Source organism: Trachemys scripta, chromosome 4 (assembly GCF_013100865.1).
Source record: "Trachemys scripta elegans isolate TJP31775 chromosome 4, CAS_Tse_1.0, whole genome shotgun sequence".
Taxonomy (NCBI): domain Eukaryota; kingdom Metazoa; phylum Chordata; order Testudines; family Emydidae; genus Trachemys; species Trachemys scripta.
The window spans coordinates 30850996-30865383 of record NC_048301.1 but is presented as its reverse complement, the minus strand read 5'-3'; the positions used below and the strand labels follow the sequence as shown (position 1 = coordinate 30865383).

The following is a 14388-nucleotide window of genomic DNA, read 5'->3' as shown; positions in this document are numbered from 1 at the left end:
TGGTCAGTGGGAGCTTTGGATGCACACAGATTGCATTTCACATTTTCTGGAATTACACAGTGCTAGATACAGATGATTTTAAATATGCCTTTTCATTGTAAACTGATCACAGACCATGCAGAACGGTGTGGGAGGAGAAGAATTAAAACAATTAAAGACTTTTCTAAATTGCCATTTGTAATAATGGAGCCCTCCGTTCTTCCCTCACACCCAGCCTGAAACCATGAGTGTAAGGTGTTGAGACCCTCAAAGTTGTTCCCTGAAAAATATTCTTAGAGGACAAAAAGTTAAAGGGAGGCAGATCTGAGCGATCTCAGTAGCAGCACTGAAGGCTGGAGGTTTTTTTTTTTTTGGCGAAGTTAATAATTCATTACTTTTGTGGGGGTTTCCATTAAAATTCTGCATTATTGAGAACATCTGATTATTGTACAAAATAATTCTCCCAACTGCACACAAAAACACCACACTACACTACATATACATGCACAAAATTATATGCCTTTTATATCACATTTTTGCAACATCACAGAAATCACTTGTTATAACTTTGCATTAGGAAACTCTTAAATCAACTACAAATGGAAACACTCCATTGTCTCCACAAATAATAGGCATTTATTAGAAATTAAAATTATTTTACTCTTCTTGCATTTATTTTCTGAGAGTGCCCTCTGCTGGTGCCAGACAATACCACACCAATAACTTTAACAACAGAAAGAAGAACAGGAGTACTTGTGGCACCTTAGAGACTAACAAATTTATTAGAGCATAAGCTTTCGTGGACTACAGCCCACGGCTAGTGAATTGCATAGTTTCACAGATGGACTTTATTTTCGTTTTGCAAGCTAACTTAATTTTGCCCATCATCTTATTAACTAACATGCCACATATGCAGGGAAAATGTGAAACTGAAAAACAAGTCACAGATAAGGAAAACTAATAAATATAAATACTGGTTAATATTAAAAGGGTATAACACATGGTGACATAATATATTATATAAGAATCATGCCTATTAAGCCTTCCCAGCAAATAAAATGCCGTGTGTGTGACTTCTATTTCATTAACTACCTCTCTAAGCCAGACATATACCTTTGTTTGAAGCTCCATTGTGGCTCACTTTCTCTTCCATAGAGTTTGACCCCAGAGAGGTGTTATCCAGACTCTCCTGCTGATGCTTGAGTATCTGAGAAGCAGATGGAGAGGATGCTGTCTCTGTGGATTCAGAGTGCCATGGAGGACTCTCCACGGATGATATCAGTCGCTCCTTTGTAGCCTCTTTCTTTGGCTTGATCAATTTGACTAAAGCTCTGGCTCCAATCCAGTGGTTTTTCCTGTTAGAGGCACATTTTGATAACGGAAGATCATAAAATACTTGAATTTTTTCCCCTTGAAATCTAGAACTGTGCCACAGCTTCCCCGCTCCTGCACTTTTAAATTATGCTGAAAACTAAGGCATGGTGCAGGGTCCCCAGAGCGTGAGATGTGGAGATCTTATTAAACACATGGTCAGGGAATGATTTCACAAAATGAAAGTGGCTGGTTCTCCTCCTTCAAAGTCAGCATCAGTCTAGGGAAATATTTCTCCAGAGCTAGTGATCTGAATAAGGGGACTGTACCATGGTTAGAAGCAAAACCATATGTGTGGATCCACATGAAACATTTTAATAGGGTGGGAGGTCTTGCTACATGAGCAGGCTGAAAAGTTGTGAAATTAAGGTTTCTAACCATTAGTATGGATTCTCCTGTGCACTGGACGTGTCAGACATTTATGTTGGGGTTTACATGGCTTTGTTGTTTAAATTATTTTTTTTAGAGGCCTATTCCTCTTTTTGGACTGCTTATTCCCCCACTGAAAGAGCAGCTCTGGGAGCAGTGCTGCTGCTTAATCATTGTCTGGGTCATATTGTCGTGATGCCAATTCAGTGTCAATGGGAAGATGCAGTTCCAAAGACAGACAGAGGTGGCTTTGTTGATTAAACCATCCCACTGGTTTGACAACCCAGATTAGTGGCCATTCATTGCTTAGCAGCCCCTCAGATCTGATACACCAGCTTGAATTCGAGCACAGGATTTGAAACAAAAGCTGACAGATTATATTGTGAGGCTTTCACAAACAGATTAAACGACCCCAACCTGATCAGCAATTCAGCATCCTTTGGATACCAGGATCTTATATGGCCCTCACCACTGGAATACCTCTGCCTCTCCCATTACTAAAATATGATAATTTCTCTCTCTCTCCTCTGCTACCAGGAAGCAGGTTTAGGGATTGGTCTTTTAAATAGATGAATCTGAGATTTTACTTAATAAACAGTTACTCAGGCCCTGATTCAGGAAAGCATTAAAGCACCAATGGAGGCACCCGCCCCTGGCTCCCTCACAGTGATGGGTTCTGCTGCTTAAAGCTCACTCCTGGAGGAAGAAGAAGGTACTCCTCAGGGCAAAATGACTCCCTGTAAAAGCTTATATTGACTCAGATCCCAATATGAAGTTACTGGGACTCCACATGTGCACAGGGGTTTATGTTAGCACATGCTAAAGCAGGATTGCTGCTTGAGTCAGTTAACTTTTGTGTGGCTGTTCGATGGAGTTTGTGGGAGACAACAAATAGGCTCCCATCAAGGAGAATCCCAATTAAAGCAAGAGGCTTCTGGGGTGAGAGGAGGAGAGTGTAGTGATGAGCAGACACACCAGTTGCTCTCTTTGTCACCTCTCCTGACAGGGAGTCACAGGGTTTTGGTCCTCTCCGGCTATGAAGAGCCCCTTTTTTTCCTCAATTCTGTATTGCAATAGTGGCACTGAAATGGAAGGGAACTTACTTTTTTGGAGCAGGATCATAAAACTTGTACTGATCCATTATCTTCTCTTCCAGTTTTTCTTTGTGTCTCCTTAATGTATTTAATTTATCACTGTGAAAATAAAAAAATAAGAAGGTAGATCTTGAAGGATTTGCTTGGATTTCACAAATGGTTACAAAATGGAAGGGCAAGGCCAACAATCACCAGGAGAAGAAAGAGGTCATCCTACAGGTTAGATCTTTACAGATCAAAAAGCCTTCTTATCCAGTGCATTCAAGCAGCAGAAGTAATTTAACCCTAGCGATCTTATTCACTAACAATCTGGGAAAACAAAATGCAAACACACGTTAACCTTACTGACAGGTCAGTTTGATACAGTTGTCATAGATAGAAGGCTCACCAGTTACGGTCTCAATAAAGAGAAGATAGGATGTAGGAAACCAAAATGCCTTGTATTTTGAACAACGCCAAAGTTTCCAGAGAGTCATGCTACAATGCTAAAATATTTCTCCCAGTTCTTTTAGCTACCATTTAATTGACATGCTAGCAAATCTACAGGCACAGTTTTTCTTTTCAGAAGTGGGGCTGGTTTGTCTCTGTCATATGTTCATCCAGGTGTTTCATTTACAAACACAATTTCAATAATTTTTCCTGGTACTGAAGTAAAACTCAATCAGTTATTCCCAGGATCACTCCTAGCTCCTGGGTCTGTAAATCCAAGGATCTACCCTAGATGGGAACAAGAATGTATTTTGTTCATCCTCACTGTAGTACAGGGAGAGCCCACATAGCCCTGTGAAGATTAGATTGTCTGTAGATATAAAAAAGAAGGAAACAGTGCCATACTTCAGTGAATCAGCCTATTTAAAAACGAGATTGTGAAAGTGGATGAAGAACTTGGACCCTTAGAGACTGTGTCCTTTAAAAGAATATTGTGTTGAATATTTATGGTAATATAAATCACTAAAATGATCTTAAATATTGCTTAATTGGTGGCATCCCATGTTTAGTGCCTGGAACACATGGTATCTGCCACTGCTCCAGTATTGTACTTATTTTAATGAGAGGCTACAGGTGTTTGTTAGCAGGTCAGCCGCTTTGTTCTTAAGTTCCTTCAGAGCTCTTGGATGCTGCTCTTTTATCATCTGGTTTCAGCATCTCCTGTTTTCACCCCTTAACATCTCACAGAGCCTCATCTCTATTACTTGAAAAGAGTTGGTCTAGGGCAGGGGCAGTCAATTATTTTTTGTCAAAGTCCAAATTTCTCGGACAAGGTATAGTCAAGGTCCATACTCCAAAGAAACATTTTTCACACCGTAATAACAATATGTAAATAAAAAGATTTCACGGTCCATTCAAAAGCGTTTGCTCGTCTGGAGTTGGCCTGCGGCCCAACTATTGACTATCCCTGGTCTAGGGTAGGTATCTCCTCAGAATCCTCTGTGGTGGAGGCATGGAAAGATATAGCTTCTCTACAATGTCTTTATTCTCCTTAAATGGTCCTTTACCTACCTGGGGAATCCAGTGGGCCCACCAGTTCTTTTGGTCTTTCTGCTTCTGATATATAACATTTTCCATTTTCCACACTCACCATTTCTTTTCTTGCCTACCAGATTACTTCTAGTTGTCAAAAGTCAATATTTCTAGTCTCTTACATGTATTGCTTCTGCTCTTCATGATACTGTTCCTTGTTCTCCATGTTTTGCTCCAGTAGCATTTGGTTCTGCTGACTCAGCATCTGGATCTGGCTCAGGAGATGATGGTTCTCTTCTTCCAGATTTCCCTTTAGACGGGTAAGCAGCTAGTCAACAGAATAAGAGGTGAATTTTCCTTTTGCACTTGGCTTCACTCTGAATGCAATATAATAAACTAGTACGAGTACAGAATTACCTGGGTACAGAGACAGAGACTTTTAAGGCCAGAAGGGCCCATTCTGATCACTTAATTTGACCTCCTGCATAACATAAGGCAAAGAATTTCCTTTGGTGATTCCTGAATTGAGCCCATCTCTTGTGGTAATTTGTCCTCACAAATCCTCTTTGGAGTAGGGGAGTGGTGTATCCCCATTTTATAGATGGGGAACCGAAGCACAGAGATTCAGTGACATGGCCAAGGTCACACAGGGACTGTATACCACAACCAGGAACTAAACCCAGTGTCCCAAATCTCAGTTCAATGCCTTACCTACAAGATCATCCTGCTTCCCAATATCCTGTACTTCCCTCTGAGTTTAGCCCCCTCTGAAAGCCTTTTTCTCCTGCCCTGCCCCAGCCCACACCACACATACTCCCCAAGGAGCAACATCTACAGTGCAAATTTCCTGTTGCATAACCAACTCAGTATTGCGTAACCAAATCTTCTTCCCTGCGGACAGCGCATCACCTCTTTGATGTGCCTGCCTTGGAAGTAATAACGCAAATGTGCGGCACGAGAGGCAGCTGAGCTGCAAGTCCAGCTTCCATTTCAACGGAAAACTTAACCGAAGGTGATTTTCTTCTGTTGCTTAGAGCTCAAGGTCAACAATTTCCAAAGGACTGGGACACAGACTCCCTTTTAACAGAGAGGCCCCTTTGGAGAGGCTGGGAAAATGTCCTGCTGCTAGATGCTCACCTCACAGTGGTTATCAAGCTTGGTCAGGGAGATATCCATGGACTGGTGCTGCTCCTTCAGTTCATCATAGCGAGCCTGCCAGCGGTTCAGCTCCAGCTGAGAATTATTCAATGAGGTTTTCAGCTCCTTAGTGTGTGCATGCAGCCCCTCATACTCTGCCTTTAGCTGGCTATGCAAGAAATTTACCCTGAAAATGAAGAAACCAGGAAGCTTACAAATAATAATCAACAACTGAAAGACACAATACCAGTATGCTGAGCCACGGTTGTTAAATCTAAACTGAATTTGTCAAGGCCAATTTTTAAATATATCTTTACTTGATCGTATCTTACATGTTTGCTACAGCACCGACAGTGTTACAAAATGTTCCATCTCTACAAAAGAATTGAAAGGAAAAGAATACAGAGCATAATGCTTACTACCCCTCTTTGGTACGTAGGCATTTAGGATAGGTTACAAGTTTCCACGATAAAAATACTTTTAAAAGCATTCTGATGTAAAAACAGCCCCACTGGGCACAGGTAAAAACTATCCATTGGAATTTATTTTCCTGATGCATGAAATGTAAGTGTTATTGTGTAATGTATGTCATAGACATTGCAAGACTTCAGTAAATTAGACAACTTGGTGGTTGTTGTTTTTTTTTAAGTCAGTAGTGATGCTAAAAATATCTACTATTCCTGGATGCCTTTAAAAAAAAAAAAAAAGGAATGAATTCTGACTTTGTTGACAAATAAAGCAAACAAACCTACTTCTCCCCCAACCCTCTGCAATTTTGGGACACTGTTCCCAAGCCCTGTCCACATAGGAAAATGACCCATGGTTGAAAAGAGCAAGCTCCGAGAACCCTGGCATGCACAGCAGTAGTGCAATAACCTACATTCCATGAGAACAGCATAAGGGTATATCTTCAGCAAACTCAAAGAATGTTTGATTTTTAATCATGGTTCAAATTATGATGTAGACATAAAGCCGCAGGTCTTGCTTACACCAAGCTACTTCTTAAAATTTCCCCATGAACCCGCCTGAACGGTGCAGGTTCACTGGTAGCACAACTGTAGTGCTACCAACCTTGTCTAAACCTGCTCAGTGGGTTCCAGCATGGTTTAAAATATGCTCAGTGAGTATACAAACTACTGAGCCCACTTTTAAACCATGTTTAATTCTTGTACTTAAGCCTTGACAGTGTTGCTAGTCTGGACAGGCTATTACAACTTAAAATAAGGAACATCAGAGCTTTAACTCCTGGCACCAGGCCACCAGAACAAATCAGAAATAATATAGTTACAAATGTAAGGGAGACAATATTGGGTATTTGGATAGCAATTTCAGCTGACACTGAATACTACATTTTTTCTACAAACTTTTTGTAACAAAGCACCCTCTAGTGATTCCTCAACAATTGGAAGGCATGTGAAGTCAGCACAGAATTTGGTCAGTAGACCCTTTATAAAACAAATACACATGCAAACAAAAACCATAGCCCCAGCCTATCTGGAATGAGTGCAAGTCACAGCAGCAGACGACATCTGAATCACTGACTAACAGTACCCATTTACAATTATTAGAAAGCTGATTATCTACCAGCGATTAAGCAAACATGAGCAGATTAACAAAACAGAGCTATTAGGGAACAGAAATTCTGTTATGACTAGACACACTGATGAAGGCTTCCAGGAACCTTATGTTAGTACAACAGTGGATTAGAGCAAGTCTATATTGCATAGGATTTAACTTTTACTAATATATGCAAAACACAGTTCCAAGCAGCCATACCTGTCCAGTTCTTCTCTCATCTTTTGATTTTCTCCAGTGGCTATTGCATTTGTTCTCCTTTCTTGCTGCAGAACCTCTCGCTCGGTTTTTAGAACAATTTCCAATTCTTCCAATTCTGCCTTGTGTTTTACTAAACTGTTGTACCTACAAGAGACGAATAAGCATCTTCTGGGCTTTGCCTACAAAGTTTTATTCCTTTAGCACAAGATTTCTCAGTAGATAAAAATGCATCTATCCGAAAACAAGACTTCTTCAATATATATATTTTTAGTTGAGTTCAAAAGAAATCTATAGTGAGTGAGTGAATTCAGGCTAGTGTATAATCCTATATGGAGGCTGCACAATTATATTTTTGACTGAGTTGAAATGCAAGTTGTAAGAACTGTGATCACTGTACATCCTGATCAACTGATACAAAGCAAGGATTTCTCTGGGGTGAAGGAAACCTAAAGGGAAGGTTCCCAGACAGTGCTGCACTATTTACTCCAACACACCATTCAGAATCAATTACTAGGGGCAGGTCCCAAAGCATCTGTGCAGAGCATAAAGAGGCAGCCAAAAACAAGAAAGGAGTGAAATCAACTACTTATATCAACCCTCAAATATTATATATAGGAGGCAGACAATGTGATCATGACACGAATGCCAATGGAGTGTTGTTGAAGTATTGTAGCCTTTTGTAGTGGTTGCTCAAATGGTTCTGCTTGTTTGCTAATGAGAAATCCCAGAGGGTAGCACAGGGGTTTATTTGCCCTGAGGCCTCCACTCTGCAGCATTCTATTTCACCTCCTGATTTGTTCAGTTTGCCTATGGAGCCATCAAGGGCGTGAGGAAGGGAGTGAGAAGGCACAGTTGTGTCTTCTCTGTGCTGAGGATACCTAGCCTTATAGTGACATCTCTCCTGACCCTGCTGGCATGGTGGAACAATTTCCCTAATGTCTAAAGGAGACAGGCATGGATGAGGGGGTTGAGTGCCCCTTCCAAGCCATGGCTGCCCATTTCTCAGATAACACACTTAGTCCCTTACTGCCACCCTGACATAAGGCAGGTTATGGCCACTTTGCACTGTAGTAAATTGTTCTCAGGTGGATTTTCTGCAGCTGGGGTCCTCTGTCAAGGTTTACGTTTGCATAAACTGGGGTAGACTATATAGGAATCTGGCTCAGTGAAGTGGAAATGACCAGTGTCTTGACTTAGCACAGCTTTGTGTGACAATGGTGTGTAACCATTGCTGGAGGTGGGACAGCAGATTTTCACCCCCATAGCATGCTCTTGCTGGGGCAGGTATATCTGCTGTGATTCATGGAAGAACTCTGTTATAAGAAGTGTCAAAACAGCAGCCAAACAGAGGATAGAGAAGTACATTAAAAAGGTACAGTGAACAAATAGTCTTCCATTGCATTCATCCAACCAGGCATTGGCAATTCTCGTTTCAAGAGAGGCGAAAGCAGACCAAGGATAGTTACTTTGCAGCCACAGTAAACAGTAAAAACAAAACAAAAGAAAAAGCAGCACCAAATGTATTGACTCTTGCCAAGTTATTTCTCTTTCAGGATACCATCCCTCTCCCTCAGGGGTCACATTACAGCCTGTTCCAAATTCTAGCCCAGTGAGCCGCCTCACAGAGGAGTACCTGTCTACCAGACAAAAGGCTGCTCTTTACTATTCATCACCAGGGGCAGTGATGGAGTTGAATTAACCTTGTTTATTTCTCTCATTCAGCTACAGGACATTTTAAATACTGAGCATTCAGCATCCACATGATGAATGGAAGATCCTGAATGTGGGGGATAGTTTCTCATGTAAACCTGAGGTATTAGGGGTTAGGTTAGATGACCATTGCGGTCTCTTCTAACCCTATGATTCTATAATTATTTTCTCTTCTGTGAAAACATTTATGGATTTAAAGTTTTTTTTTTTTTTTTTTTTTTTTAAAAACACAATCCCCTTTCTTTATACTTCATCCTTTGCCTTTGCATCTTGGCTCTAGTTGAGACTTATGTCCTGCTTCAAGAATTATTTTCGAAAGACAGCCCATGTCAATCCCAGAGTTTGACCAAACCAGCTCTAGGTCAATATCCTGACAGGTCATCAAGGCCTTGTCTGTATGGAGCCTTTCAGAAACTCTTATCACTGCCCTCGTGTTTCTGCAGCTTGACTGGCACTAGTATAGATTTGCTACCAGCAGCTTTACACCAGGTGTCCAACTCTGAGCAGAGATAGACAATCTACAGGTAAATCAGTCAATGGCCAGTCTTCACTAGTATTCCCACCATTGGTGTAGCACCGGTGCCAGTCCAATGGTGGGAAGATTTCACTCTAGGCACAGACCAAGTGCATCCCAGTACTGATTCAGTCCACACTGATCAAGGACTTGAATGGCCGTATTCCTCTACGCTCCTTCTGACAATATTACTTGGCTTCCACTTGCTGCTGCTGTGTTTGTACTGATACTGTGAGTGGATATTTGTGACTGAGAACATTTTTAAAATGCACAGCCATGATGAGAAACATATGCAGAAGCAGCCCACAAGCAGGATTACCAACCAGCCTTGGTAAGTTAATAATGCAAGTCCCTGCAGCATGTAACCCTGCCTGGCAGGACCTATTTTCTCCAGTGGGAAGAGTTATTTCAATATCTGTGACGGATTACAGGTTTCTACACAGCAAGCCATACAGAACTGTGTAATCTCTAGCAGTGGTGGCTAGTTATTATGATTCCTTAGTAATAAGTAGTATCCAAAGTACTCAAAAAATGCAGAAGATGGATCCAGTTCCTCTCAGCACAAGCCAGCCAAACACACGACAGCATAAAAAAAAAAAATGTTTTTAATAGACGCCCTGTAACATGTCAACTACTCCTTTCCTTGCCAAGTCAAACCCACAGCTTCTGTGTATGGCTAGGCTTTGGCAGACTATTTCACTGAATTTAGATACAACCTATGCGGTGGGACTAGGATCTATATTCATGATTAGGGCTACCACATGTCTGGATTTCCCCGGACATGTCCGGCTTTTCGGTCTATAAATTGCCTTCCAGGGGAGGAGGGGGGAGGGATCATCATCTGAGAAAAAAATAAACTATTGCCTGGAACAAAGAAAATCTTGTCCAGACACGTTCTAGAGTAGACAGTTACTTCATGCCTACTGGACATGCTGAGGAGCACTTACAAATTTTGTGTGCACTTCCTGGGTGGTGCATCCTAGTTGAAGGTGAAAATGAGAAATTTCCTGTCATCAGTTAAATACCTCCTGAGTCGCAGAAGAAAAAACAGATGACTTTGCTGCCTGCTATTTTGCTAACTTCCTCCCCAGACTGCTCTCAGCCAGTGGTGCCCCATGTTGCACACAGATTAAAAAAAATATGACATGTATATTTTTTTCTGACAGCTGAACAAAGATACAGGCTGGCCTTACACAAATCACCTTGACTAATATATTCCCAACTTGACCTGAGATGAGATGAGATGAGATTATGGAGAAGTGCATCCTACTCTTAAAACTGCCTAAATCAGTCTGTTCTGAGTACACAAAAGGTGACCATCTGTTTCCATGCCAGCATTTTTCACTGGTAGTTACATCCCAGCAATAGTTGGAGCAAGAGAGTTTGAAACGTTATCACCGGCATAGGCAATGACGATCAGAGCACTTATCAGTGACAACAACGTATTTTTCAGCAAACCACTGACTCCTCAGGCTGCAACCATTTAATTATTGATACTCATCAAGAAAACAAGTCAGCCAGCAAATTGTCTTTGCACACAGCAGTGTGATGAGCTAAGGCAAGGCTCACATCAGTGGGAACCATTAATCAGTCTGTGAAAGACACAGCAAGCAGGGATGGTGCCTGTCTAATCACTTATAGCTTATTTAGCTGAGTCAGGGAGCTGTCCTGTCATACAGCTCTGATGCATATTTTCATCCCAGCACGTACCCTATCAAATCCTGCTGCACGTTGCATGGCCAGATCCTTCAAGTTTAGGAAAGAAAAGTTTCTATTAATTCACTTCCTAGGACACTGTCAACTTAATCTGAGCTTCAAGTTTAGCTTTTATATAAAAATACAGATATGTTGGGAAAAATAATCAACACACTAAAATTAAAATTTTGTTTTTTTCCCCCCTTTAGAGCAGCGAGTGGGAAAAACACATTCGAGTATTAGACCAATACACGATCACCAGAAAGTGAAAACGACTCGCAACTAAAAGTGAAACAGATCAGTCTAATTTCATTGTGCAAACTGAAGCACCTAAATGGCATAGATGGTGAAAAGTAGAAGGAAAACAAAAAATATGAAGAACATAATTTATATCTATCCAATAGGGCCTCTGAGGGTATGTCTACACAGCAAAGAAAAACCTGCGGCTGGCCCATGCCAGCTGACTCGGGCTCACTGGTCGTGGGGCTGTTTCATTGCTGTGTAGACGTTTGAGCTAGAGATGGGGTACAGGCTCTAGGGTCCTGCGGGGTGGGAGGATCTCAGAGCCCAGGCTCCAGCTCGAGCCTGAACGTCTACTCTGCAATTAAACAGTCCCACAGCGTGAGTTCTGTGACCTCCTGACAGGGGCCAGCCACAGGTGTTTAACTGCAGGGCAGACATAGCCTCTATGACAGTGGTTTTCAATCTATTTTCATATGTGGACCCCTAAAAAATTTCAAATGGTGGTGTGGATTCCTTTGGAAATATTAGGAATTAGTCTGCAGACCCCTATTGGTCTGCGGACCACAGGTTGAAAACCACTGCTCTAAGACAACCTCTTTTGTCACAATAATCCAGATCTTTCCTCCATACAATTCTCAGTGATTTATATTGTTTCACAATATTGTTCTCAAGATACGCATCATTCTCACTTTGCTAATTAATTAGCTGATTTAGAGGTTTTACCCTGTGACTCTACCACCACAAAACAGGACCAGGGAAATCTTTTAAGGGTCTACATTTTAAAGACTTTAAGGGCAAAATTTTCAGAAGTGCCTAAATGATCAAGGATCCTAAGTCCCATTTTCACAAGTGCTTAGACACTTAGGATCCTACATTTCATTGAAAGGCACGTGCTTGGTAATTCCCAAATTCACCCTCTTGCAACACCTACTCCTTTGCAGGCGATTATGTTCCCAATCTTAACCCCTTGATGAAAGTAAGAATAGGAAGGAAGGCTTCCAAAAGCAACGAATAACTCTAATGAAATGCTAGTTATGTCTACTCTCAGAGAACAAAAAGGAAAATAGAAATCTGCAACATGAATACTTAGCACACACCAGCCATACAATTCCCTTGGGTACTGCTGAACTGTAATTCCCTTATTAGTGACTATTCAGCACATCGTAATGTATTTTAAAAATTCATACCTTTCCCCAAGAGCTCTGTGCTCCAGTTCCAGATTTTTGTGCAATGTTTTCAGGCAGCTGTGCTGCTTTATTAGCATTTCATATTCTGTGGACTGTCGCTCATGCAGTGAGGCAAAGTGTTCGTGATCCTGCAGTAGTGACTCGAATTCAGCTTTTAGCTGATCTTTCTGTTTCAGTAGATTTTCATTCTCATTTTCCTTAGCTGTCTGCTGGTTTTGGAGTAAAGCATTCTGGGCCATCAGTGAAGTGCTCTGGGAGCTCAGGGTTGAATTTTCTACCTAAAGTTTCTCAAATAAAAAGTAATATTTATATACAAATGCTGGTACACACCACAGACATGCTATGCAGTATACACTCAGATGTGGGTAAACATACACAAAAGATGCTTTTACAGTTATTGGGAATATGAAGAAATTTGGAAAGGACACTTGAGCAACCTTTTAGTATTACTGGTAATGTACAGGATATGAAGTCATGGCATATGTGAGATCAGTGTTTGTCCTGTAGCAAGACAATCTCAAAGCTGGTACAGCAATATTAAGACTAGATTTGTGAAAGGTAAGTAACCTGGAACATTTGGGTCCCATGTATAACTCCGACAAGAGTGTACAAGAACTGAAATTGCTCCATGTTTGTATAAAACTGAATGGAAGCTTGTTAATTTCATCTAATGCAAGTGGGGATGAAATTCACCACTTTGCAGGGGGCCAGTATGAAATCTATATCTCAGTTAAGTTTACTTTTGGTACTTACATGGTACATTGGCTTTGTGGTGACCACGTGGTTATGAGTAGGACTAAGTGAATCTAAACTGGTGTAAAGTGCATGTTGAAAAGGTGGAAGAAAGTAAAGTTGAAGAAGAGTGCAGAGTAGGGCTAGTTAAAAAAAGTTTCCATTGAAACTGCTTCGATAGGAAATTGGGTTTTCAATTAAATGAAATTGTTCTCCAAAAGTTTCTGCTTTTCCCATCAAGAAATCAAATGACTGAAAACTGAAATATGTTGATTTGGATATGCCGCCCCATTCTCACTTCCCCGGGGAAAATTCTTTCTGGGACACAATAGGAAAAGAAAAAAAGAACTAACATGAAGAAAAAATATATGATAGGCTAGCTGGAATAGCAAAACTGGATAACTACTGTATATACTCGTTCATTAGCCCATTTGTTTATAAGCTGACCCCCTAAATGGATAGGTAAAAATAGCAAAAACTGTATGACCCTTTCATAAGCCGACCCTATATTTCACGGGTTGGAAAACTTCGGCTCCCGGCCCGTCAGGGTAAGCCGCTGGCGGGTCGGGACGTTTTGTTTACTTGGAGCATCTGCAGGCATGGACCCCTCAGCTCCCCTGTGGCCATGGTTTGCATTCCCAGCCAATGGAAACTGCGGGAAGTGGCGTGGGAAGTTCCCATTGGCTGGGAACGGCGAACCGCAGCCACAGGGAGCTGAGGAGCCTGCAGATGCTCCAGGTAAACAAAACTACAATGTATTAGATCAGGGATCGGCAACTTTAGCACCCTGGCGGGCCGGGCCGCTTTGTTTACCTGCCGCGTCCGCAGGTTCGGCCAATCGCGGCTCCCACTGGCTGTGGTTTGCCGCTTCAGGCCAATGGGGGTGGTGGGAAGCGGTGCAGGCCAAGAGATGTGCTGGCTGCCCCCATTGGCCTGGAGTGGCGAACCGCGGCCAGTGGGAGCCGTGATCGGCCGAACCTGCAGATGCAGCAGGTAAACACACCGGCCCGGCCCACCGGGTTGCTTACCCTGGCGGGCCGCGGGCCAAAGGTTGCCAATCCCTCTATTAGATATTTAATTTCAATGATTCCATAGAGTTTTAAATCATCAAATTTTGGTG

General features: G+C 41.7%; 1 protein-coding gene across 3 annotated transcripts in view; it reads right to left on the bottom strand.

Annotated features, from left to right (window-relative positions):
- CCDC88C (coiled-coil domain containing 88C) overlaps positions 1-14388 on the bottom strand; it is a 133714-nt gene that overhangs the window by 14568 nt on the left and 104758 nt on the right. For all 3 annotated transcript variants that reach the window (XM_034768084.1, XM_034768085.1, XM_034768086.1), the window contains exons 20-25: positions 12537-12814; positions 7188-7331; positions 5412-5598; positions 4457-4602; positions 2823-2912; positions 1093-1334 (exon numbers count right to left, since the gene is read on the bottom strand). In XM_034768084.1, the coding sequence (XP_034623975.1) occupies positions 1093-1334; positions 2823-2912; positions 4457-4602; positions 5412-5598; positions 7188-7331; positions 12537-12814 (1087 nt within the window). The remainder of the gene's footprint in view (positions 1-1092; positions 1335-2822; positions 2913-4456; positions 4603-5411; positions 5599-7187; positions 7332-12536; positions 12815-14388) is intronic.